This window comes from Theobroma cacao, chromosome 2 (assembly GCF_000208745.1).
Source record: "Theobroma cacao cultivar B97-61/B2 chromosome 2, Criollo_cocoa_genome_V2, whole genome shotgun sequence".
Taxonomy (NCBI): Eukaryota; Viridiplantae; Streptophyta; class Magnoliopsida; order Malvales; family Malvaceae; genus Theobroma; species Theobroma cacao.
In genome coordinates, this window is record NC_030851.1 from 34,801,078 (window position 1) to 34,828,646 (window position 27,569).

Here is a 27,569-nt window from a genome sequence, read left to right on the forward strand (position 1 = left end):
AAAAATCTGCTGCTCCAATGAAAGAAGAAGAGGAAAGAAACATAGCATCAAATCTCAATTAATAGGCTTAGCATTTTTAGATCGTAGTTAGCTACTAGCTCCAAAGAAATGGGCATCTAGGGGGCTGTTCAGTGCATGTCGTATCGCATTCAGAAGCTTTTAAAAGTTTGCCTTTCACTGACGGGCTGAGCTAGGTGCAGGAGTGACTGCTCAAAGACCAAAACTTGAACATGTTAAGCAAGCAGAGATTAGCTGCCTCATAAAACTTCAAGTTGCTGCATATTGACTCTCCATGCCTCAAGAAAGCTGCTAAATCTCGTTATTATCCATACTCTGCCTAAAGTTATGGTCAGAGCAAGATAAATATATAGTTGCTGTGATAATAAAAATAAATATTATGGTTCACAACTTACCAGGAATCATGGAATTTGCTGCAATAAACAACCAAGCCAGCAACTCCTCCAAGAATAACATATAAGGAAACCACCAAAACAAATGACTCAAAAACTAAGAAGAAGATAAAAAGGCAGAGATTTGATATATATCAAATGAAAAAGGTTCAATTTCCTGCAACACAAAACCCCAATACTTGACATATCGCTTTGAATTACATCAAATTAATCATCCATATAGCTTCTAGATCAAGCATCTCAATACCAAGCCTTTGTCTTAGCAGCCCAAAAATGGCATTAACAAAAAAAAAAGAATTCTCGATCATCAACTAGAAAAGTCAATTACACTGATGTCCAGCAATAAGCCGTTGAGAGGAAAAAAAAAACCATTAATAGCACTAAAATTCACCGTGATCTAGTCCAATATCAGATGGAGATTCAGCCAAAGTCTGTGGCCTCTCTGGCACCACAAGCACCTCTTGGAGACCATGAACAACAATTGACTCACCGTAATACAAATCTGGAGAAGCAATGGCCACTTCATTGATCATCAAGTTATTCCCATACTTAGTGACATCGATCTTGAACCCTTCCAAGTAAGTCCCCAGCACCGATCCATTATTTAAAGCAACCAAATCAGCCCACGAGAACTTGCATGGGAGAACATGCCTGCGGAAGATGGACGGATACACACTGAAATTCCCACTGTAACCCTTCATATTCATGGCATCATCAAAAGGAGCAAAGAGAGTCAAAGCTGCGGTCTTCGCCTTAAACTCCAGTAGCTGCAAATCAAGGAACGAGGCCATAACAGAGTATCCTCTTGACCTTAAAATCAAACTAGCCTCAGAGAATGAATGATCATCGCCATTTACGGATGCGACACAACCAGGATTAGGAATTGAAAACCCGAAACCCGGGTCGAAAAACTCTTGGACTCCAAAGATCATCAAAGACCCGTCATCGAATATAGGGGAGCCATCAATCCTGACACCGTTAAGGGAAACGTAATCATCGGAGGGAGATGAGGTGAGGATGAGGGAATGGTTGGGAAGAAGAGTGGGGATGGTGGAGGAAGGAGGGAGGGATTTAAGTGATTGGAGAGAGAGGGGGAGAGGAGAGAGGTGGAATTGGAGAACAGAAAGCGAGGGCTGGCCGTGTTCGAGGAAGGCGAGATCGGTGGGGGAGAAGATGGTGAGAGATGGGGATAGAGGAGCCAGGGTTTTTGAGAGTAGGTCCAGAGTGAGAGCCATGGAAACGAAGCCAGAGTCGGAGAGGATTTCGGCAGCGTCAAGGAGGGTTTGGGAGGGCAGAGGGGAGGAAACTGAGAGCAAAGAAAGGAGGATGAGAGGAAGGAGAAGTCCGGATGCCATTTGGGAGGTGGTTTTCGAGTTAATTTGTTGCAGACAGTGAGAGGCAGAGGAATATAAAAGGCGAGCTTAATTTTGGCGGGAAGGGTTTAGACACGTGGAAGGATGGGATTGGGAGAGTAGAATGGGAGTCAGAAATTCGTTAACTGTTATGCGGTTCTTCCGGATTGTGAAAAACGCGCTTCCATTATTGGTGCAGTGCTACACCTACGTACAGAGCAAGCGCACACAAATCAAACATATACGAGTGAAAATATTAAGCTAGAAATATTTGTTCAACCTGAGTCCAATCCAAGCATGAGCTTTTTATTATTTTGTTCACCAGTAATCTGTTCTTTCCAGTCTTATTAGGATCAGGTTTAGTCAGGCTTGACATATCTAAGGGTTACCAAGAAACAATTTAGCTAGGCTAAGTTCTATTTCTTCATCTAAATTACATTCCAGTTCTCTCGATGCCACTTCATCTGAAATAAAAAATAACAAGCTTTAGGGAGTAATCAACTGTCATCTTAATTCTTCCTCCTTAAGTAATACTTCATATTTTGAAACACACTTTTTTTTCTTAATTCAAAATTCAATTTAGTGCTTATCATGTTAACGTACTCTTTTTTTTTATAATTTTTCGAACATTTAGCTCATTGGTTGGTATATAATCTCTTACCTAAAGAGTAAGATTCAAATCCCTCTTCTTTCAATTATAAAAAAAAATACTTTTTTTTATAATTGAATATGTGATCTTTATCTTGACATTTCAAAACTTAACTATAAAATGTTCAAATTTCTCTTCAAATTGTTGTCTTGTTTTTTTTTTTTTTAGAAAAGAAGATTTGAGCCTCATTCTTTAGAGAAAAAAATCATATATCAACTAATGAGTTAAATGCTCATGTGCAAATTATTGTCTCATTTTAATTGAGTCTGTGATGATTATTTCAAGTTTTAACCTATAAAATGAGCATGACACGTAGAGTTGAGTTATGGTCTAACTCTAGACAGAATTAAGAGGTAAAATTATAAAACAATTGAAGGTTGTTCTAGTTAAGGAAATACAATAAAGCCTTAACATAATCGTTCGCGTCTCCACATTTGAGCATAATCCTCAACTTATCTAATTTTGATACAATAAATGGAGAGAGAGGAAAAAAGAAAAAAGGGAGACCGTGGAAACAAGGACAATAACTCTTTATTTAAGGGTCCAAGTGGCATGCTTAATGCTTGAATTTGAACACAATTAAAAGCTGGATTTTTGTGAAAAACAAACGAATTTATTGTGGTTCTTTTCACACCCATACATATATGGAAGGATGTAGTTTTTTTTACTAAATTTGTTTGAATTAATAATTACTATGATTAAATATATATAATATTTTAATGTTAAAAATTATGTTTTGGATGTTTTGTATAATTATTAAATATAAATATTTTAATGATATCATGATAAAAAAAAGTTCTGAAGATGAAAATTTTCTTTGAAATAGACGATAGAGAAAAATATTTTTTACAAAATAATTTAAATAATAAAAAATATTAAATTTTTTAATAAATTATTTTCTTATTTGAACCACCTTTATTTTTCAATAGACGATGTAGGAGTCCTTAAAAGCTTCCGGGAAAGCGCCTGTTTATAGGTCGAGAACCTCAAGCGATAGGCTTACCAACCTGGCACTCAGGTTTACGCTTCTCAATCACTCGTCTTCTTCAAATTCCAAATTTGGCATTAATTAATATATATTCTTAATTCTTGCTATGACCACTTTAATCTCAATTCTTCAAAATTCATTTTGAATCACTTTATTACATGTGGTTGAGAACATGAACAATGAATGCTTGTTGAATCTTGAATATTCTACCGAGAAGGCCAAGGTCCAAATATTGTTTTGTAATGCAAATCTTTTGAGCCTGAGTTCTTTGGAAAAATTATTTTCTAAAAGGTTTTCACGAATTTTGATTGTTCAATCTTTTTCAGAGTTTGTGAAAAATAGAGTGCAGAAAAAAAAAAAAAAACTCCACTGTGAACTGTGGGCACTTTTGTTTTTGTTTTTCAAAGAAATTTTTTGTAAACTTTAACGCTGAAGCATTCAAATTCTATTTATTTGAAGTGCATACAATTTTAATTTTTGCAGTTTCAAAAAATTCGTTAATTTTTATATTTTTAATGTAATAACGAAATGATTCTTTTATCTATATTTTCGTTAAATTTAATGTTAACCATTAATTGACCACACGTCATACCCGTTGTGTACATTGACTATTTATTTAAATTTATTTATTAATTTTAATTTTTACAAAATATATTATATTAAAAAATATAAATAAAAAATTATATATTGAAAATAATCTAAAAAGTTTTTAAAAAGTGTCCAATATTTCCTTCTTTTCTTTTTTTTTTTTTTTTCTCTTGGGTGATCACTAGCCCATAAGGAATCAAGGGGAGAGAAAGAAGAAAGAGACAAAAAGAAAAAAGAAAATTAAAAAATATATATAAAAATTAAAAATTTACATAATCTCATTTTTGTACATGTTAAATAATCCGTATCTATCATGTGCTAGATAAGTATAGTCAAAATTTAACGAAAATATTAGTAAAAATTTAAAAATATAAAAATCAATAAATTACTTTTTAAAATGTAAAAACAAAAAAGATCTACAAATTTACCCTTAAATAATAATCCATATTTGCTAATAAGAAACTTCATGCTTTTGGCGTAACAAGCTGGTGTGTTTCTTCCAAGTCATAGTCCAAGTTTTTTATTTTCAATATTCTTATTCCCCCCTGTAGACGGCTTCCAGCGTTCCACTCTTGGTACGTTTCACCTTGTGTTTCTCATTTCTTAAAAGTAAAGCAATTTCCTGCATCATAGCTGTGGATATTTTAACGCGGACAGTCCGACCAGGACCAGGACCAGAATCATGGAATATGAAAATCAAATGCCCATGGATATGATGACCAAAGTTGCGTATCAGCAAGTGAATTGACTTTCCCGAGAAGATGCCTGGCCTAGGGGCATGGAGTTGCACCTCTCTAATACATAAAATCCATCTTTGTTTATGGACCATTCACAATTGCACGTCTTTATCGATACCACGTAACCACGAAAGATTCTTTTCCGCCAAAAGGAAAAAGGTCGCGGCCTTGTAATGATACAATCCCTTGAAACTTTACCAACCAAAAAATCGATTTTATAAGATCTTGGAGATGAGAGCAAATCTAGAGAAATAAATAAAGGACTAACAACAAGAGGACCGTGGAATACATCCAATGGTTGAGAATATGCGGAGAATCGTTATAAAAGCCGGTCCCATGCCTTGCTTGCCATTATCTTGTTAAAATAAAGAGCTCCGTCGATGTTTGGATTCGTTTCATATGGGTCCCATCCAAAAGGACAAGGCTGAGAACTTGTAACATTTGACGGACCAGCCAGGACCATCCATTTACGATTTCATGGTGGCTTGATTCTTGAGGCCTTCATGCGGATTTGCTTTGCCCACCCCTTCGACCAATCACATTAGACTTCTGGTCAAACTTGAACATCCAATAGCTTCTCTCTGGATGATGGAAAACCATTTTTGCTCACCGCCCAATTACCCCACGCTGGCATGCCCAAGTCAGCATGAGGCGAACAGAGATGGCAGACAGCTCAGCTATCCATGGAAAAGAAATACGCCTGTTTCCAAACACCCAAAAATATCTGAAAATTTTCCTTCAAGCGAAAGAGAACAAAAACCCAACAAAGGGGTAAGAATCAAATCTCAAGTTATAAACAAAATTTAATAATTTTTTCAACTTAACCGAAAAGGATAGTACTTACCTCTAAGAGTTAGACAAAACCACTCCAAAGAGCTAAAAAGCACCAAGAGATCAAAAGGAAAAACAAACCAGAAGAACAATGAGAGTAAACAAAAGTAGGGTAAAAGGAAGGAAACCACCTCAAACTCAAAGAGCTTAAAAGAGATCACCCTTGACGCCAAACCTATTCACAGCCCGTTATGTAATCTTTGACAAAACATCAGGTTTCATTAAAGCAAATTAGGATCAAGGGCTCTACAGTTTAAACCTACCACATATGTGCATGTCTATGACATTGTACAAATTCACTTTCAACTCTGGTTCCAATCATAGAAACTGAAAGAAGCCAATAATCAACTTGTAGTAATTTATTTGACATTTATTGCAAAAAATACTAGATTTCTGACTTTATCTATTTAGAAGAACTAAACTACTTAGAGAAATAGAAAAAGAGAAAAAAGATACATTTTCTCAGACGTAAATAAATATCAAACAGCAAACAAATACATAAAGCGACTAAGATCAGGCATAAACATCCATATATCAATGTATCTCCGGTCTTTTGTGTAAATAAAACTTAATACTCCACTTCCTGCACCTCTCTAACATCCCGTGAAGTACCCTGTAATCAAGACAATTCAAGCAAGCACTTAGCTTAAACAAGGAAAAAAAATCACAAAATCAAACAGAAAGAATTTCTGAAAATTATAAGATAAATCATAAAAAAGAAGTCACAGCAGAGGTACCCACACGTTACTCCCTGTACTCTTTTCTAAGGTTTTTAAAAATCCACCTGTTCAGCTGTACAAATATCATTTGAGCATATAACTGTCAAAAACTCCATCAATCGAACATTATCCAAGAAACCAAATTGCAACTTTACCAGATATGTAGTCCCATGCTAACAAGTCCAACCTGCAGCAACAAAGAACATTTTGCTAATAACCCCAAAAGTAATACTTAACCATGCATAGTCTAAAAAATTAAGGCAGTCTTAAATGATGAAGAAAGGGTTATGTGTGTAACTACCATCTGTATTGGCCACTATTTTGCTCTAGTCTTTGCATAAAACTAACAAAGTATGTCTACAATTCCAGTCTTGAAGAATACCATTCTACCCTTCATTGCCATACCAATGAAGGGTAAGCTACTTAACATCTAATTACTCTTAGATTGTGTGACACATCATATCTAGAATTTAGACCTGCAAATGTTTCAATTTAGAATTCTCTTATTCGAAAATATATAAGATTTGTAGCTCCAAATTTAAGATAAATAGGGATTTATTGTTTCCTTTTTCCAGCTAGATAATATAGACTCATCACTTGAATTAAGGAAAAGGTTTTTGACTAGGTTGGATTCATTTGCAATCCAAAAAATTGGGCTCTTAAAGTGAATACGACTATTGATGTTTCTTAGTGTGCTTTGTTTGACACTCTAGTCAATGGGTAAATGCTTTCCTATTTCCACTGAAAGAAACGAAAATCGGGTTCAATGCTTAGGATGAAATTCAGTTAATTAGATGCATGCAATTCTTTAAAAAAAAAATGTATAGCCACACAAATCATGCTTATTTTGTCTATTTTGCTAGACTTTCAAAACAAAAAAAAAAGAAAGCAAACATCAAATATTCAACTTTTATTTTTTAAATAAATAAAAATTTAATGATTCTCAAAGATACATGGGAAGAAGTTAATGCTTATTGCTCATTACATCAAAAATTCTCAAACTTGTATATACTCAAACTCCTTTTTCTTCACCATCCTTAGGCAAGCGGTCCTAAATTAAACAATGAATTAATGACTCTGAAAAATAGACAGTAGACAATTGTTAGGGAGCATGGTGTCAAAAGGCTAAAAGCAAGGAGGATTCATGATAGTATAATGGTTTTCAGATTAAAGGTAAGATAACATAACAGCCAATGCAAATGCTAAAATTCCACTCATGTCGAGATACGATTTCAATTTTTCTTTATTTTCGGGTTAAAGAAATATTTCCTCGTCGTTTCATTTCCAAGACTGAAGGCAGCAGGAAATGTGATATCACCAAATTGCGTTTCCTAAGATTTCCCAGACACCAGAAAAATTGAAAGTCCAAAATTGCATTGTGATATTCCTTAAATTTCTAGGTAGCCAAACAGATGCGCAATGTTTATATAAAAGAAAAAAAAGGACGAACTCACCTGACTAGGAAACGGAGGCGGAGTCTGAGAGAGTGAGGATTTTTCTTTAAAGTGTTTTACCAGGTTGACGAGAGAGAAGGGTGAAGTTTCTTTTGCTTTCCTTTCTCAAACCACAAAGGCTAGTCAGAGAGAAGGCGATGAGGGAACTTCCCTTGGGAACAACTTTTTTTCCCCAACACAAACGACAATGAGCTCTCGGGTTTTTTTGGTACAGGCGTTTCCATGGATAGCTGACGTGTCCTTTTTTGTTTGCCTCTCGCTGACGTGGACAAGCCAGGTTGGCGCGAATGAGCGGGGTGAGTGCGCAAATAACACCACCCCTTTTGTGAACCTTCTCCAGTTTTCTCTATAAAACCAAACAAAAGGCCACTCTGTTTCTCGAGAACCAAACAATCCCGCCTCCTCTCCTCTCCTCTCCTCTCCTCAAAAACCCTATCACATACTTTCGGTTCCCCCTATCTCTTTCTCTTCCCTTGACCGCTTAAAACAATTTCCTTGTCTCTTTCTATTTAGCGTTTCTTTCCCTTTATTTTTCCTTCATAAAATTACGCTAGTTTTTCCATTCCGATATTTGGATCTCTGAAGGAAAAACAAAAGGGGAAAGAATACAACCCACCCTCTCTTTTACTTTTCTCTACAAAACTAACCATTTGATTTTCGTTGATTTAATCTAATTATCAATTTTTTAAAAAAATTTTCCACAGCTATTTTCTTTATTCTTTAATACCCACCGAACAAGCAAGATAATGGCAATTGCTTGGTCTGCAAAAGCTTCTTCTATGGAGGCTTTGTCTTTATCTCCTCCTATGTCTCCTCCCGTCGTCCTAACGCAAGACGAGCTGAAAAAAATCGCCGCTTACAAAGCCGTTGAGTTCGTTGAATCAGGCATGGTTCTGGGTCTAGGCACGGGTTCGACAGCCAAACACGCCGTGGATCGAATTGGCGAATTGCTTCGTCAAGGCAAACTCAACAACATCATAGGAATTCCCACCTCGAAGAAAACACAAGAGCAAGCTCTTTCGTTAGGTATCCCACTTTCAGATCTCGACAACCATCCCACCGTTGATTTAGCAATCGACGGTGCGGATGAAGTGGACCCGCATCTCAATCTCGTCAAAGGCAGAGGAGGGTCCCTTTTAAGAGAGAAGATGGTGGAAGGCGCTTGTAAGAAATTTGTCGTTATTGTTGATGAATCCAAGTTGGTTAAGTATTTGGGAGGGAGTGGTTTGGCTATGCCTGTTGAAGTTATTCCGTTTTGTTGGAAATTTACCGCCAAGAAACTCCAAAAGTTGTTTGAAGATTCGGGTTGCGTCGCCAAGCTGAGGAATGATTGTAAAGGGGAGCCTTTTGTAACGGACAATGGGAATTACGTTGTTGATTTGTATCTGAAGAAAGATATTGGGGATTTGCAGGTTGCAAGTGATGCCATTTTGAGGATTGCTGGTGTTGTTGAACATGGCATGTTTCTTGACATGGCTACTACTGTTATCGTTGCAGGTGAGCTTGGAATCACCATCAAGAATAAGTAGAAACTGAGAAAAAAAAAAAAGGATTCTAACTTCTTTTTAATATTTTAGGGAATTACTGTTGTAACTGGGGATGGATTTTTGAATTCCTTTTTGGCATATCTATTGATTGATGAGGAGCGTTGTCTTCTCAAGTTTTGTTATTTTCTTTGGGGGCATTTCTTAGGGAAGAAAGGATTCAGGAACGTTAGGATTGTGAGACAGCAGCAGCAGCAGCTAAACAATGAGCATGATGTATGTCAGCTGTTATGATCATTCCAATGATAAAGTCTGATTATTAACTGGATGTTGCAAGTTTGATGGTATAATAGACATCTGATTATTTTATATATTTAAATCTATTGGAATTTTTTTGACTTAATTAAGATTGATATTTGTTACAAGGAGTGAGTGTCGTATGTTCTTCAATAGGTTATTATATAGAACTCGCCCGGTTGTTGCTTGTTGCGTTCTAATGAATGTAGTCTCGAACCCATGGCTTGGAAATTGCTGATGAGATGTAAGGTTTCGGAGTCGGCTCTTGAATGGTGACTACTCATGTTGAATAGTAAGTCTAGTTCAGACAGTGTTTGTTGCGTATTAATAACTCTTGTTTAATGTATGTTACAAGTCCATTCATTTACTTACATCTAACTTTTGTATTCTTCCGTATCTGCCGAGTAGTTACCGTTTTTCTAATCTTAGCCAACTTTGACTTGTGAATGGTTTACTCGGTTTGCAATACCAAATGAAACCCACTCTGAATTGAAGACTGAGAGCTGTGTCCAGTCCAGTTCCAGAGCCTTGCTACCAAGTATAATGATTATTAGTTCCATCATTTTAATTTTGGTGGTTTAGACGAGACACTAATGGGAACTATGGATTGACCTTAACAAGTCTTGGGAGGCCAAAGCCAGTGTCTGGTGGCTACCTGTAATCCCTATGCAGTTCTGAATTCCATGCTATATTTTGTGTTCTTTATTTATTTATTTTGGATCAGTGGTTACGCAGGAGATGGAGCTGGAACCAGCCTTGCGGGCAGTCCACCCTCGAAGGGGGTGGGTGAACGGTGAACCATCGGGCCCAAGCCCGAGGATCTATACTCTGTACTTAACAAACCCAGAAAAGCAGAATAAACAGTGCATGAAACCTAAAATATTTTATTATAAAGCAATCTTGAAAACAGTGGCATTGTCATTAAGAATTAATTCCCAATCTTTGTGGCTTTTTGATCATGTTTTAAAGATGGAATTATGCTAGTTGAGTGATTAAGTTGCTCACGACTCTATTTTATATTTTATAAATTTCATTGCAATTTTCCCATATATTTAAGTTATTTTAGAATATGCAAGTTATTTTATATTAATTACTATATTACTTATTTTTCCAGTATTATAATTATTTTACATTATATGGTTTTAAGGTTTAGGATTTTGTTGTAAATATCGAGTGTAAGTACATAGAAGCCCTCAAGATTTGACCTTAATTACATAATTTACATTGAAGGACTCTAGTTTGAGAAATCTACATCCCACCCCATTGTGCTAACAAAAACTTCAGAATTACTAAAAGGCCCTTGTATATGCCATTTTTTTGTGGATAGATGTGTCATCTCATAAACATGAAGAAGATTATGAAATTAAAAATGAACATTTATATTCTAATACAAGTTAAATGGCTAAATAGAATTATAAACCAACAATCCCTTCCACTTTTTTTTTGGCCCCAAAAAAAATCATAAATCATTTCAACATCTCATGATCTCAACACCCCCCCGAAAGCATTATTTGTTTCTTTTAATTTTGAATTGATCATTATTTTAAAATGATAAAAACTTTAAGTGAGTTTTCAAACTAAATTTACTTAAGATTTTCGTGTATTTCTCAGGTTAAAAGTTTGATTTAAAAATTATTTAGTTGTTAATAAATGCAAGTCCAATTGATATTAAAAGAAAAATTATTTTCCTTGGACTTAATATAAGTTTTGTTATGAAATAAATCTTAAAAGAACAACTATAGAAAAATATAAATGAAAATATTTAGAGGGAAAGAAAGTAATTAAAGTGAATAAGAAGATTTTATTTAAATATATATTTACAAATAAAGTGAAAGAGTCTATTTATAAGCTAATAACTTTTTATCTAAATTGAATTTACAACATGAAGATAACACTTAGGGATTATTGGATTAAATCTTAATCCAATCTAATTTACATCAAATCTAGATATAGATAACATAAATGGATATTTACAAAAATATTCATAGCACTCCCCCTTGAATATCCATAATATTAAGAATATATCTCGTTAAAATCTTACTAGGAAAAAACCTCATTGGAAAAAAAATCCTAGTGAAGAAAAAACAGTACATAATCTTTTTAAGAATACGCTTTTGAAGTACTGCCTCATTAAAAACCTTATCAAGAAAAACCCAGTGAAAAAAACCTTGATGAAGGAAAAGAGTACAGTGCGTATTTTACTCCCCCTGATGACTGTATTATAGAGATCTTTAAAATGATGCATTCCAACTTTTCAAATGTTGCAATGGAAGGGCTTGAGTAAACAAATCTGCTAGATTGTCATTTCGCTAAATTTGTTGAACACTTATTTCACCTTTTTCTTGGAGATCATGAGTGAAAAAAAATTTTGGTGAACTATGTGTTTTGTTTGACCGTCTTTAATATATCCTTCCTTTAGCTGTGCTATGCAAGTAGTATTATCCTCATATAACGTTGTTAAAATTTCCTTCTTGGTTGACAAACTATACATTTCTCGAATATGTTGAGTTACAAATCTTAACTAGACACATTCACGATTTACTCATGAGTTGCTAAAATTTTTACATGGTTAGAAGAAGTAGCAACTATAGTTTGTTTTTATAAAACGTCATGAAATAGCCATAACTCCATGTGTGAACAAGTAATCTGTTTGGGATCGAGTTTTGTGTGGATCAGATATATATCCTACATCTGCATAATCAATTAACTTTTATTTTGATGCATTTGAATAATATAAGCCTATATCCATTGTTCCTCGAAGATATTGGAGTATATGTTTAATTCAATTCCAATGTCTTCGAGTTGGAGAAGAACTATATCTTACTAATAAATTCACAGCATTTGATATCAAGTCATATATTGCTAGCAAGATACATTAGTACTCCAATTGCTATAAGATACGGTGCTTCAGGACCAAAAGTTCTTCATTATCCTCACAAGGTTGAAAAAGGTCTTTTTTTTTACATCTAGTGACCTTACAACCATTAGTGAACTCAATCAATATGTTTTCTTCATATAAAATCATTTTAGCACTTTTTCTATACAATTAGATTGATGGACAAAAATTTCATTTGTCAAGTGTTCAATTTGAAGATCCAAACAAAACTTTATTTTTCAAGGTTTTTCATCTCAAATTCTTTCTTTCAATAATTCATAACTTTTAATAACTCTTCAGGAGTTTCAATAATGTTCAAGTCATCAACATAGACAGCAAATATAATAAATTCATATCTAAACCCTTTTATAAAATACATGGACATATAAGATTATTTCTATAGCCTTTTCTCAACAAATATGCACTAAGGCGATTATACTATAAGTGCCTGGATTGCTTTAATCCATATAAAAATTTATTTAATTTAATTGAGTAAATTTCTTGAGAATTCAAATTTTTGTGCTTCAGGTAATTTAAATCCTTCAGGGTTTTTCATATAGATATCGGTATTAAATGAGCCTCATAAATAAGTTGTAGCTACCTTTATTAGATGCGTTTCAATCTTCTAATATATTGTTAGACTAGTTAAAATAGAATTGTAATTACATTTACCACAGAGAATATATTTTTTCATATTTAATACCAGATCTTTGGGTAAAACATTATGCGATAAGCCGTGCTTTATATCTCATAATCTCATATTTTTCATTTCGTTTTTGCACAAATACTCATTTATATCCCACTAGTTTTACATCATTTGGTGTACGAATTACAGGTCCAAAAACTTCACATTTTGCAATTGAATTCAATTCCACTTTGATTGCATCTTTCAACATTGGCTAATCATTTCTATGTCTACATTCTTCAATAAACATAAGTTCAAGATCCTTACTTTTCTTTCATAATATTAAGCTCTATATTATATACAAAATATCGTCGATGTTTATTTACCAGTTCGATCTTTTCCCATCATGACATAATTGATTGAGAACTCTTCATTTTCAATGATTTCAGGTATTTGAATTTCTTTTGAAATTTTTTTTAATTATGTGAAGGGTCTTTTCTAGAGTTTCTATTTTCTCTTTCTGACCATCTTAAATACTTGCTCGTTTTCTTTTTCGAGGATTTTATCTTTGGAACTGATTGGTCTTAACGCTTCAGCGTGCCTTGTTCTACAATGACATTAATGTTAATTGGAGCATTTGCAGTTGGTATAGAAGATTTAGTTATTCTTTTAGGTCAGTAAATACATCTGACAACTGATTTACTATATTTTGCAAAAGAATTATCTTTTGAACTTCAAGTTAATATTAATTTGTGTGAGGATCAAAACTAAATAATGATAATTCATTCTAAGAAATTTTCTTTTGCAGCTGCTTATTATTCTCCCCCTAATGTTGGAAAAATTATTTCATCAATATGACAATTAACAAACTTTGTCATAAATAAATCTTTTATTAATCATTCTAAATATTTAATTACAAATAGAGATTCGTATCCTACATATATTCATAACCTCCTTTAAGAACCTATCTTTATGCGTTGTGGTGGAGCAATTGAAAGATATACCAAACATCTAAAAATTTTTATATAGGAAATATTTAGTTCTTGATCATAAACTAATTGTATAGGAAGATTTATAATAACTCGTTTGGCTTGATGCATACAAATGCTGTAACATCCAAAATGGCATGCCCTCAAGTAGACATTAGGAGTTTGAATTTCATAAGTAATGGCCTTACAATCAGTTGAAAGTGTTTAATAAATAATTCTACTAGACCATTTTGTGTATAAATATTAGCAACGGGCTGTTCAATAGTTATTTCAACTAATATGCAATATTAAAGGCTTGAGATGTAAATCCACCAGCATTGTCAAAACAAATAATCTTGATTATTTAACTAGGAAAATGTGCTTGCAAACGAATGATTGCAAATGTCAAATTGCAAGCTGATAATAAGTACACATGTGACCATCTAGTTGATGCATCAATTAAAATCGTAAAATATCTAAATGGTTTACATGGTGGATGTATGAATCCACATATAACCTTGAATATTATTCAAATACGTAAGGAATTCAATCCCAACTTTAACCAGTGATGGCCTTATAATTTATTTACCTTCAGAGCAAGCAGCATATAGAATTCATTAGATTGAAAAATCTTCTGGTTTTTCAATGAATGATAAATTTTTAATCATTTTTTGCATCATTATTGATTCGGGATGGTCCAACTGATCATGCCAAATATTAAAATCATTAGTAAACTTTTGGTTTACTATAAATTTTAATTATTCTAATATTTGTATAGTTTAATTCTGAAAACAAAACGAGTAATTTTTTTTTCAACACACACTTTTTACTTGATTTAATAGATGTAATGTAGAGGTATTAAGTGTCTCTTTCATTCATTGTTTTAATATGATATCTATTCAAACGAATATCTTTAAAACTTAATAAACTTATTTGAGACTTAATTGAAAATAATACATCCTCTATTACTTTATTCCTCAAGATAGTAAAATATTAGCTCTTTTGGAGCCTCCAATTAATCTTGTACTACCATATATTGAACTGACATTGATTTTTTTTTGTCAAGTAGGAAAAATATTTATTGTCTTTAAATATAGTGTGTGTTATAGCAATGTTTGCTACACATATATTTACATTATTGATCTTAGATCCAACAAGATCAATATCTATATTTTTTTAAATAAAATAAAATATATACAATAAAAAACTTGCAAGTTAACATAAAAAAAAATTAAATATATAATTAAAACACATAATAATAACATATCATTTAAATATAATGAAAACATATTAAAACATCTTCATAATATAGTTATACTAAATATACCAATTATTATTAAGTTCATTCTCTGATATTTCTATTACCAATCGAATGATCAATTCTTTTTTCAGGACAAGAAAATCAATAATAGATATTTCTATTACCAATCATGTAATCAATTCCTCTTTCAGGATAGACAAATGTCACGACTCGAAACTCTCATCGGGGCCCCTGATAACTGCCGCGACGTCCTGATAGGCACTCATTACCCAGAATGCCGATCGGAATCCCGCAAGGCTTAGCATCAGCTTCCGCATCTCCCCGGTGAGCGACAGTTATTAAATCTCGTATTTCAAGAAATCATAAGTCGTTTTCAAATCAAAATAATAAAATATTATTTTTTGACTCACAGGGGCATTTTCGTCATTTTTTTCTGAAAATACCGAAACCCGCCAAAAACATGGTGTAAAAGCTAAATATGTTCATACATACTTTAAATCAAATAACTAAAGTATAAAATTACTTTTACAATTACACGTGAGCCCCCAACTGACCAAGAAAGTATAAGGCTACGAACCCTTACTTTCTAGGATGTAACTCCGAGATTAATTCTCGTCTTAATCAACTATTAACAAACTATCCTGAGCCTGAAAAATGGATAGGAAGAGGGGTGAGATTACATAATCTTAGTGAGTAAATAGACACCATCTAAACTATCTAAAGGCGAGTAAATGGAAACAAATTAAAATATTCTTTTCTAATATATGTTTCATAACATGAATATTCAGTTTACTCAATTAATCAACATGGCTTATATATCTCACAAAACTTGGCTTCTGCCAAAAAATCATGCTCGCGGGTACCTTCGTCAAGGTATCCCACTGAGACCGCCAAGGCTGTTAAATGTCTCATACCCATAAACATGTTTTCGCATCTGACACACAGCCATTCCTTGGCGTTGGCTGAGTCTCACTCTTACGAGGTGGTCCACGTGAAATGCACTCAAATCTTTACCTCAAGAGATACTTCATCCAACATCTCCCCCCGAGGTAAATATATAACTGGATTACTGTGCCTCTCTCATAGGTAGTCCACGGAAACCCCCACCACTGCAGTGACTATGGATTATTTTATCTACCACCTGATTTATAAAATCCTTATCTGCATGACATGACAATTTATCGTAATCTAGCCTCTCAAGGCTGAATACATAGTATATATAATTTTGATACAAATGCCGACTTTGCCATTCATGCTCACATATTGCTATAAGCCATATAATTTAAAACACAATTTATAACAGAAGCAGACAGTCTCCAATTACTCTATTTTTAAAACCAGTATTCAATTTTTCAAAAAATTTATAAAATTATTTTATAAAATCACAATTTCTCCTAAAACGTAGCAATTTACCATTTAAACTCATTTTTTATAAAATCACAGAATTGTATAAAATTACTCTAGATAATTAAGACGATAATAAGTTTACTCACAGTTCTAGGAGTCGATGTACTCCTCATCCCAGTCTTCAAGCACAATCTCTGTACTTTTACCAGTGTAATTTACTCACCACCTATCTACAATGTACAATACATAATTCACCACATTAATGTTTGACCATTATAAAATTAATTCAGGCTCGATGTATATGCATGATATGATATGCAACTTATTCGACTACAATTTAAATGCGGTGCTGACCTAATTCGGCCTATTACCCGATTAAATGACAATTGTGTCTGATTTGGCTCCAAATTGCTCCATTTCATTTCTAATACCTCAATTCACCAAACATTATTCAAAAAATACCAATTTCAGCATAAAAACCTTCCCATTTCTTGATAGAAAAATTTGACCATTACAATGCACTAACACCGTGATTTTTCCTACTCAATTTTCTCACCATTATTCATCATTTTCTAAGCCATTTCTCTTGAAATAATAACAATCCATCACCCACACACATCAAGGAAGATTCAGCCAATGAAGATTCATGGGGAAAATGGATTCTTTTCTTGTGATTTTGCTTCTAAATATGCTAAACTAACTAAAAACACTAACATATCTTAAAATCAATTCAATCCAATATCTTTCTCTCTCCTTATCCATTTTGACTAGCCATGAATTCATCATGAAAACATGTAATTTAACCATGGAAATTAAGGGAAAATGCATGGGTTAGGTAAATCACTAGCAAAATCAAAGAAATTTTACCTTTACTTGATCAAATCCTTGAATTCCAACACTTTCTCTTTGATTTTTCCCACCTAGGGTTTGTTCTTCCTTGGTTTCTCTTCTCTTCTGATTTGGCTGATCACTATGGGAGATATGGGTTGATTTTTTGCCTTTTTATAAAGAAATAATAAAATAATAAAGCATGACACATGGTATTTCCTTATTGGTTCAAATTTTAAATATTTGACTTTTAATTCTTTAATTCTCCACCACACATTTCTCATGTTTATCCATTTCCATGATGAATAAAATCCCTTAGTCTTGACAAGTGTCGGGGGTGAAAATTTACCGATTTACCCATGAGGTGGCAAAATTACCATTTCGCCCCTATATTCCAAATTATATCGAAAAATAAAATTTTTCACTTATAAACCTCAAATCATACTCCAATACTCAAATTATACTCCAATAAGTCAAATGGGGCCAAAAAAATATTTTCTAAAAATTTTCATTTTGTCCCCAGATAGAAAATGACCATTTTACCCCTAAATAGTAAAAATATTAGTTTAACTCCTAATTGATCCTTGAACTTTAAATCAAAATTTTAAATCATTCATGGACTGTGAAACTCTTAATTTTACCTTAAAATTCCTATTTGAACTAGTTCAAGACTTAATCGACTTAATGGTACCATTAGGGGCAATATCGTCTTTTAACGATTTTTTGAATTTCCTAAATATGCAAACATTCTATTGAACATGTAAATGACGTCGTAATTATTTTATAGAACAGGGTTTGATACAAATATCTTAATGTGCTATATCAACTTGGTCATGATTAAAATTATCACAAGATGTTTAATTTTCAATGATGCTTGATAAAATTTAAGACATACAACAGGTACGTGACCAATGATCTTTCATGCCACATTAACAATAATACGTTTTCTATATCCCTTTTATTCTTTTCATTATTTATCCACTTCTGGTGGGTTACAAGTATTCATCCACTTCTTGATGGATTATCCACTTCTAGTGGGTTAGTGGGTCAAGGTATCCATCTACATTTTGTGGTAAAATTATCCATCCATTTCTAATGGCAAAATTATCCTTAGATTCTGATGGTAAAATTATCCATCAACTTCTAGTAGTAAAACTATTTCAGAATTAAAATAGTGATAGTGTAAATTATTATAACGACCTCTTCCATATTCATAATCATAATTATTAAATGATGTGACATTCATTTCAGGAAATGAATGGATTTTTTATTATGACCATAATTATTAAATGATGTCGTATTCACTTCAAGGAATAGACAGATTTATAATTTTTTATTAGTATCTCGTTTGTCACATTTACTTTAGGGAATGGACATTCATGGTTTTTCATTAATAGCTATATAATAACAAATTCACTTTCCAATCAAGAGACAAAATATAATATATACAGTATGACAGTAAAATTCATATTAAGGTTGATTTTAAGATAATGGAAATGCTAAAGAAATATCAAGTCACTTACCTGATTTTCTAAAATAAAAAATCAAAACCCAATCATTGAAATCCTTTTGAAGCTTGAAGATAATGAAAACATAATAATTCTAAAACTTGAGAGATCAGAGAATCGTACTGATAACGTGTTATGAAAGAAATCTTAAAAGAATAACTGTAGAAAAATATAAATGAAAATATTTAGAGGGAAAGAAAGTAATTAGCGAGAGTAAGAAAATCTTATTCAAATATATATTTACAAATGAAGTGAAAGGGTCTATTTATAAGCTAATAATCCCTTATCTAAATTGAATTTACAAGATGAAAATAACACTTAAGGATTAGATGAATTAAATCTTAATTCAATCTAATTTATATCAAATCTAGATATAGATAACATAAATGGATATTCACAAAAATATTCATAACAATTTTAACATTGTTGATTTTTAGAAAGAAAATGTTCTATGTGCTTTACTTGACCAAAGCTTTTGTTATTGAAAAGAAAAATGTTTTCGAGGTCTAACATATTTTTATGGAAATCAAATTTGACAAAAATATTTTCAAGATGGAGTTGGAAAGAAAGTCCAAGTAAATTTAAAAGTAAAAATATTTGTTTTGAACTTAGAAAAAGTCCTAAGTGCAACTTTTGAAGACGTTGAAGAGAGAATCGATCCCTCATTGTAGAATCAATCGCCCATTAAGCAGGACCTCTTGGAAACTCAGTCAAGCTCCAAAGGATTGATTCCCCCATTTAAGGGATCAATCCCCTGAAGGGTTTTCAACAATAATAAAAAATTTTCATCTTCTAACCATTAGTTTCTATCTCCGCTCAACTCCAATGGTTCCAAAAGCTATTTCAGTTATAAAAATAGCATTCCAACACATTTAGAAAGTGAGAGGTCAGGCTTAACAGATGATACACTCAATACTCTCAAGAATTCAAGAGAAGCTAGAAAATTTAGTGCTTCAAACTCCAACTTGTATTTAATTTTGGAAAATTTTCTTTGTACTTATTAGGCAAACATCCAACATTTAAGAGGTATTTTGGTTTGCAAGATCATTTGTAAAAACCTTATAGCGTAAGGTAAGACATCCTCTTGAAAATTTTTAGGAGGTTTTTGTAAAAACCCATTTTGAGATTTACAGGTTATACCTTAACTTTAAAAATTAGTAAAAAAAAAAAAAGGGGGTTATATTAAACTTTGAAAAGATATTTGTAAAGCTTAACAAAATTAGCAGACTGAACTCCCTGGCAAGGAAAGCTTAGGGAGGAGGATGCAGGTGAATTGAGGAAGGACTAAATCCTTTCTTTCTCTATTTAGTTTTGAGTTCATTTGTGCTTAAATTTTTGTATATGTTTCTTATATTATCATTTTTCTCCTTAATATTTATTCAACTTTAAATTTGAAAAAAATTAATGTCAATTCATTTCACCTCACTTTTGGATTGTTATTTACATTCAAGTTAACAATTGATATCAAAAGTTTGAACTCTATTTTGTAAGTGTAAAAACTTAATTTTTTTGAATTGAAGAAAAGAGATTCAAACTTTACTTTTTAAGCAAAGAGATCATGTACCAACCAATAAACTAAATGTTCAAGTGCTATAAGTGTAACAACTTTGAAATTATACTATGCTTCTAATTTTTATACTACTTTTGGTGAAGGGCAATCCATCACAATAGCCTCCTATATATGTTTGATAGTTCAAATTGAACTCACGGGAGGATAAGAATGAAAACTTTTATTATGGTTCAAGACATAAAAACATGGTAGATTCTTACTAAAGGACTCGATGTTCTATCAAATGACAAAGAATGGGATAACAAGAACTTGAAGCTCATTGAAGCAAAATTTGCAAGGCCGGCCTTTAATAAGGGTATGTGGGATAAGTTAGAAAACTTGTACGGGGAAACAAGCAAAGTCACTTGGTTGAACAAAATCCTTGCGGAAGTCACTGTCACAGGCGTATAGAGATGATGAATCATGTAAAGGGCAATCCTCAAACCAACGTGAATCATTGCTTGTAGCTATTGAGGAACCCAAGGTAACATCTTCTCAAGCCCAATTTAGTATGTATACATTATAATGTGCATTTGAAAAATTAGCAATTGAGTTTGAAAATATGAATTTGAAATACAAGAAAATTAACTTAGTAACAAGAAATTGAGGGGAAAAAAGGATTGTACTAGCAAGGAGAATTATACCTCAAAGAGAGTCTAGACCATAAAACATATAGAAAAACTGAAACAAAGTACTTAGTCCTAAAATTAACTTAAATATAAAGTTGTCACCATTGCTCTGTCCGGTTAAATTGTGAGTAAATCATTTATTTAGTCATTTAAGTTTTCTAAACTTTAATTCTTTTTAACTATTTAAATTTAAAAAATAAATTTTTGATCACCAATGTGATATAAGTAGTACATTCTTGATCACTCTGTTGTTAAATACTAGTAACTTTCCATTTTCAAATTCCATATCATCTTCTTTTCTACGGATGGCCAAATGCAATAATCACTTGTGCTGTGATGTTTATGTGTCACAAATTGATGATGTGATGTGGTGCAAAATGATGACATGCAATGTCATAATGGAAATTTGTTAGTATTTAACTACAAGCAATAAAAAATTATATAATTTATAATTTTATATTAAAGAAAATGTCGATGAGGTTTTTAGACAATGTCTCGAGGACACGTCAACAAGAAAGTATTGCAGGTAAAAAAAAGTAATCAAGTTTTTCTCGTGGAATCATCAAAGAAGAGCTATTATGGGATTTGGCCTTAGACAGACTGCATCATCAATAGCTTGTATGGGTGGTGGGCCACCATTGATAAGATTTGTCAAATTAAATTTTAGTTTATATAATATTAAGGATCAAAACACTATATTTTAAAATAAGGGAATCAAAACAAAAGATGTTGAGAATTCAGAAAACTGTACAAGTAATTTACTTTCAAAATTTTGACACAAATAATTCATCAACTTTATTTGACATTATATATCAAGTTCATATATCTATATTTTACGTGCAAATGCTCAATAATTCTTCTTTCACAATAGTATCTTCTTTTAACAATTAATTTTTAGATTAGCTTACAAGATTACGGCAAAAAAAGCACTTACAAAGTTTACTAATCATCATTCATCTAACTTTTTGTAATCAACTTAAATTGAAAAATTATCTAGCTCGTAATTATAACCAAGTGTCCAAGAGCCTAGCTACCTATTTAAGCTTAAAGCTACAGCCCAATTCAACCCAACATGATTAGTTTATGTTATTAGCTTATATAAATACTTTATTTTTACTTAATCTTAATCTTAATATATATTTTAAAAACTAAAAAATTAATAAAAAAAATATTTTATTTCTAATAATAAACGGATTCGACCTAGTTCGGATCTTATAAAAAGGCAACCCAGTAGACCGTCCTGGGTTCTGCCCGTGGACTTCTCTGGTTATAATACTGGAAAATGTTGATAACTTGTTTAACAAATAAAAAGCAAGAGAAGAAAGATCCTTCATGGTTAAAAGAGGCAAAGGCAACTGTATATAAAAAGTGAAATGAGAAATGACTAGACAGGGTACTAGGGTTTACAGGAGAGATTCCTGATTTATAAATTCTGTCACGTATAGTCCTAGCGATTGTAAGCTGTAACTGTGAGTGAGAGAGATTACAAGTCTTCAGTACAATCAATGGCTCCAAAAAACAAGCTACAGGCGTACAGAGTCTGCCAATTTTTTTTTTAAATCAGGAGAGAACTTCCATTAATCAATGAGGAATTAAACGGTTCCTCAAGCAAGAACAAAAGCAACGTCCAGAAGGCTGAAAAAGGATGATGTGCCCTTAAACAAAAACCAGCATATCTTCCAATAACACCATGAAGGCATCAAAAAGAGACCCATCAGAGTCTGCCAAATTAAGGTACACTTCTGCATAACATCGATTTAACATAGCATGCCTCCCAATTTTCAAATAGAGAAATCTTACTGCTTTTTTTTTAACTCGGTTTACTGTGACTTTGAACAGGGAACAATATTGTTAGTAAGAGACTTGGTTTGGTTGGGTAAAATTCTAACCGTCCAACCGACTTTTGATACAGTTTGCCAATTATAGTTGGAAGCCAACAAGCTTGGTTCTCTTAAGAGCCAACTCCTTCGAGCAATATTCTTTTGCAATCGTTCACTTATTAGACGTACATACATGCTTCATATATCTTCTTCAATCAAAAAAATTTAAATAAAATAAATAAAAAGACAAGCTTCTTAAGTCTTAACATAAGCATGTTATACATGTTATATGTCATATTTGCATTTTTTTTTAATAATTGGAGAAAGAATGATTTAAAGTTTTTTTTAAGTAAAAGATCGTGTACTAAATAATTAATCAAATGTTCGAATGCATGTTTCATATTTGCATTTCCTTTTTGGATATTTCAAGACATTTAATGCACTTTTTTCTAATAAGAAACACTTGACATTGTCTTACATATATTCAAAAGAAAGTTTTGATTATATCATACGGGTGTCAACTAATTAAGCTAACAAAACACTTTAAAGATCATACCAAACCAGCTGGAGTTCTTTTTTTTAATCAAAGAGATAAGCTAGTAATTGAGGGAAGAGAAGATATATAACCTCTAAGCTATGAGAAAGATCCACTTAGCATGAACATATTATGGCTTAATGTGTGCTCAAAAGGAGCTAATCCAATAGTTTGATGCCCCCGAGTAATATGTTATACTTTTTTTTGTTCAAAATTAATGTCCACACTCACTTTCTTTTTATCTTATTACAATATTATGAGTAATTAAGATTTTAAAAACTAAGTTTTTAAAAATCTTAATCCCAAAATTTTTAATTTTACGTGATATCAATATAATTATAATAAAATAATGTAAAATAAACATTTTAAGGGAAAAAAATAATATGATACTAGGCCTTAGTTGGACTGTAATTCCTGTTTATTCAACTCCAACTAATTATTCCATGGATTACAGAAAAAAAAAAAGAAAAAGATCAGCATGCATGATGTGTTGATGTATAAAGTCGGTGATGGCCTTAAATTTGATCCGTGCATGGTTATGAGTTCAAAATGCAATGAAATCAATCCGCTGTAATAATGAGATTCTTGGCCTCCTAAAGTAGATCGGGACGATAGAAAGGAAGACAAAGGTAGATGGAAGAGGTGGCTGTCTAGGACAAATGGGATTGGGATGGAGTGAGCGGAAAAGCTTTGCATCTACAGTAGTTGCCATTAGATGCATACAGCTGTATGACAAGATATTCAGCAGAGTACGACAATTTTTGGGTTGTCTACATCGAGCAGAAAGGCTTAAAAATACTAGGATAATATTCAAACCACACATTATATGATAATATGCATGACCCTGCCCTCAATCTACCTCTCAGCCTGCCCTTAGATTTCGATGTCGAGACACCCCATCCGTCCATTCATTTCTACTTTTTAATCTGCTTTCCTCTCCCATCCTCGTACCTACCATTTACTCTATGTCTAAGCAAGTCACATGTGATTCAGCAGGGGGCTTTTCAGCTTACTTTGGGAAATGGTACAGAAGATTGTTTCTGTTGTTGCATGAACAGAGTTCTCTACTTCTCTTTTTTCTCTCCTATATAAGAGTTGCTTAGTCCCTCTTTTTTGCATCAAAAAATTGAGTTGTGGAGTGTTCCTAATTGCAAGCTTGTCTTTGCGTGATGGTCAAATAATTGAAGCCCTAGCTAGGCAGCCCTTTGCCTCTCCTATCAAAGCTTTCGAAAACCCTATGAGCTCCCTTTGCACCAATAAAGTCAATAACCTTAATCAGTCCATTTTTGGCTCACTCTGCTTTCTCTCTCTCACAAGATTCTTAGATATATAGGAGAGGGGGAGGCCGGCACCTGATGGATAAATGTCCATATATTATATATCTATCTATATTAATATACTATGAATGTTGAGTGTCTGTGATATAGTATATTCTTGTGAGGGTTATGGATGAAGGAGCTCTCTTCAGTCCAGTCCGAGGCAGTTGAGGGCTGGTACTTGGCTGCTGACTCGTTGGTTCAAAAGCTCATCAAAGAATGCGCAGGAAAATATGATGTGTTTCTGATCCAACGATGCAGGAGCTGCGTTCAGTTCTAGCTGTCACGTCTTGGACTGAAGGGAGCTCCCTCTTATTAATTCCACATAATTATTTTAATTCTGATCTGATTAAGCTATGTTAACCCTAGCTACTATTCTTGCATTTTGCTGTAGGTTGTTGCAGAAAAGGCTTACATAAAAATCCGGGGAAGATCAGTCACGTATAGCACACTTCCATGCCTGTTGGAGGCAGCTTACTTTTCTGGGTTTGATCTGTTGCCCTTGGTACAGATCACGAAACCTTAAAGCTAAATGGCGCGTGGAATTTCGCCAAGTCTTTTGTATGAAATTATGAAAGTCTCTCCAAGGTTCTTTTCAAACTTTTTGCCTTTAATAATAATTTGTTGTCTTTTTTATGTGAGAATTTTAATTTTTAATCTAATAATTAATTAAGATAAAAATTAAAGATCTATAAAAAAAAACTATCTTACTAACGATTTAAGTGTCTTGCTTTTAATTGGATTCACACTTTTTTTTTTCAGATTTTAAAACTGTTTGTAACAGGGGTGGCTCTTAGGTAAAGCCATGTAAGGGTTTTTAGACAATAGTGGAGTTAAGATTTTAGGTTTGAGAGGACGAAAATAAAAAATTTAATATTTGAAAGATGAAATTATAAAATTTTTAAAAAATAAAAATAAAATTTTAAAATAAAATAAAAAATATATAATTTTTTAAAATTTTGGGATGAGGCCCTTAGTCCTTTCCTTTAAGGGCTTTAGACTTCAAATTTGAAAAGATTCTATAATTTTATAATAATAATATAATTAATTATATTAAAATACATATAAAAATTAAGATAATTAATAAATATGTATTTAAAGATTTTCAATAGTTATTTTTTATATATATATAATATTAATTTTTTTTAATTTATAATATGAACTTTTGAATTTCTCTTTCCTCATGAATATACGGGAAGTTTGTTACGTTATTATCTTCGTAAAGTTGTGAGTTTCATTTAGAATTTATTACTTCTTATATATATTAGATCAAGCAATTTTTTCAATCTAAAGTATATTTGAATAATTTAAGATATATGAAAGTATTTTTAGTTTTTTATTTAGTGGTAAAAAGTTGAAGTCATTAGACGATAATAGTTTGAAAAAATATTACTTTAATCTTGAATATTCTTTAAAATATAACAACTATTCTAATATTAATAGTTTATATTTATTTTTAAAGTCAAAAATTTTAAAAGAAATTATACAAATAAAAGATAAGAGTTCAATCGACAGACTTAATTGTATAAGAAAAGTTGATTCTTTTCCAAATGCATATATTGCTTTTAAAATATGTTAACAGTTTTAGTAAATATTATTTCAGAAGAAATAAGTTTTTCAAACTAAATTAGTAAAATCTTATTTAAAATTAACGATGTCTTAAGAAATATTAAATGAATTGATTATATTATTAATTGAAAAAGAAATATTAGAATAACTTGATTATAAAAATTTAATTAAAAATTTTTCATCATAAAAGACTAGAACAATAAAATTTTAATATTTTTTTTAAATTTCAATAAAAAAGAACTCATTTAAATATTTCATTATAAGTCTTTAAAATTATTAAGTAGCCCTTGGTTTCAAGAGAAATAAGTTTTTGAAAACTAAAATTAATAGAATCTTATTTAAAATTAACGATGTCTTAAAAAAGATTAAATGAATTAGTTATATTATCAATTAAAAAATAAATATTAAAAGAACTTGATTATAAAAATTTAATTAAAACTTTTATATCTCAAAAGACTAAAACAATAAACTTTTTTAAATTTTAATAAAAAATACCTTATTAAAATATTTCGTTTTAAGTTTTTAAAATTATTGAGTCGTCCTTGGTTTTTAAATAATTGTTATGAGCAACTATGTAGTAATCTTTACCTAAAATAAGATGTACAAATTCTAAAACCTATTCATATAAGATATATAATAGTTATAAAAAAATATGAGTGCAATTATTAGAAATTTCTCCATAACTATAAGTCCAAATTTATTTCATCTCATTATTAATATTTTTACTTAGACATTTTTAATCTAAGATTTATTTGAAATTCTTATATTAATTAACAAACTTTATTTACTTATTAATTATGATAACATTTATCAACACATTGCAATTGAATTTTGTAAGGAAGAGAAGTATAAGCAAAAGTTTTTTATTATTATAATATTTATTAATTAGTTCTTTTACCATACCTTATTCGTCATGAATTTTATAAATAAATAATTTTCACTCTCAAGTCTAAACCATATACTACTAATTTTTTAATCTTATCGAGCTTTGAAAAACATTTTTCTTTACAATAGTTATTTATCTAGTATTATATAAATAATATAATTCTAAAATATATTGAGTCCATTTCTCATTTCATTGTCCTTGTATTAATGAGCAACATCTTTATCATTTACAACCTCTTCATCAGTAAAAGATCATATTCTGAAATTACTGACTTCATTTGATAAATATCATATTAACAAAGTCATTTAATCGAAAGTTTAATTGTCCTTACACTATGCATCGAG

At 31.7% G+C, this 27,569-nt stretch overlaps 2 protein-coding genes across 2 annotated transcripts; one reads left to right on the forward strand and one right to left on the reverse strand.

Annotated features, from left to right (window-relative positions):
* On the reverse strand, positions 509-1,960 carry LOC18609736 (putative fasciclin-like arabinogalactan protein 20). Its single transcript, XM_018114794.1, has one exon. The coding sequence runs from the start codon at positions 1,763-1,765 to the stop codon at positions 791-793; it is 975 nt and encodes a 324-aa protein (XP_017970283.1). The 5' UTR covers positions 1,766-1,960; the 3' UTR covers positions 509-790.
* LOC18609737 (probable ribose-5-phosphate isomerase 2) lies at positions 8,091-9,585 on the forward strand. The gene has a single exon (XM_007045007.2). It carries the CDS (start codon positions 8,475-8,477, stop codon positions 9,255-9,257), a length of 783 nt encoding a protein of 260 aa, XP_007045069.2. The 5' UTR covers positions 8,091-8,474; the 3' UTR covers positions 9,258-9,585.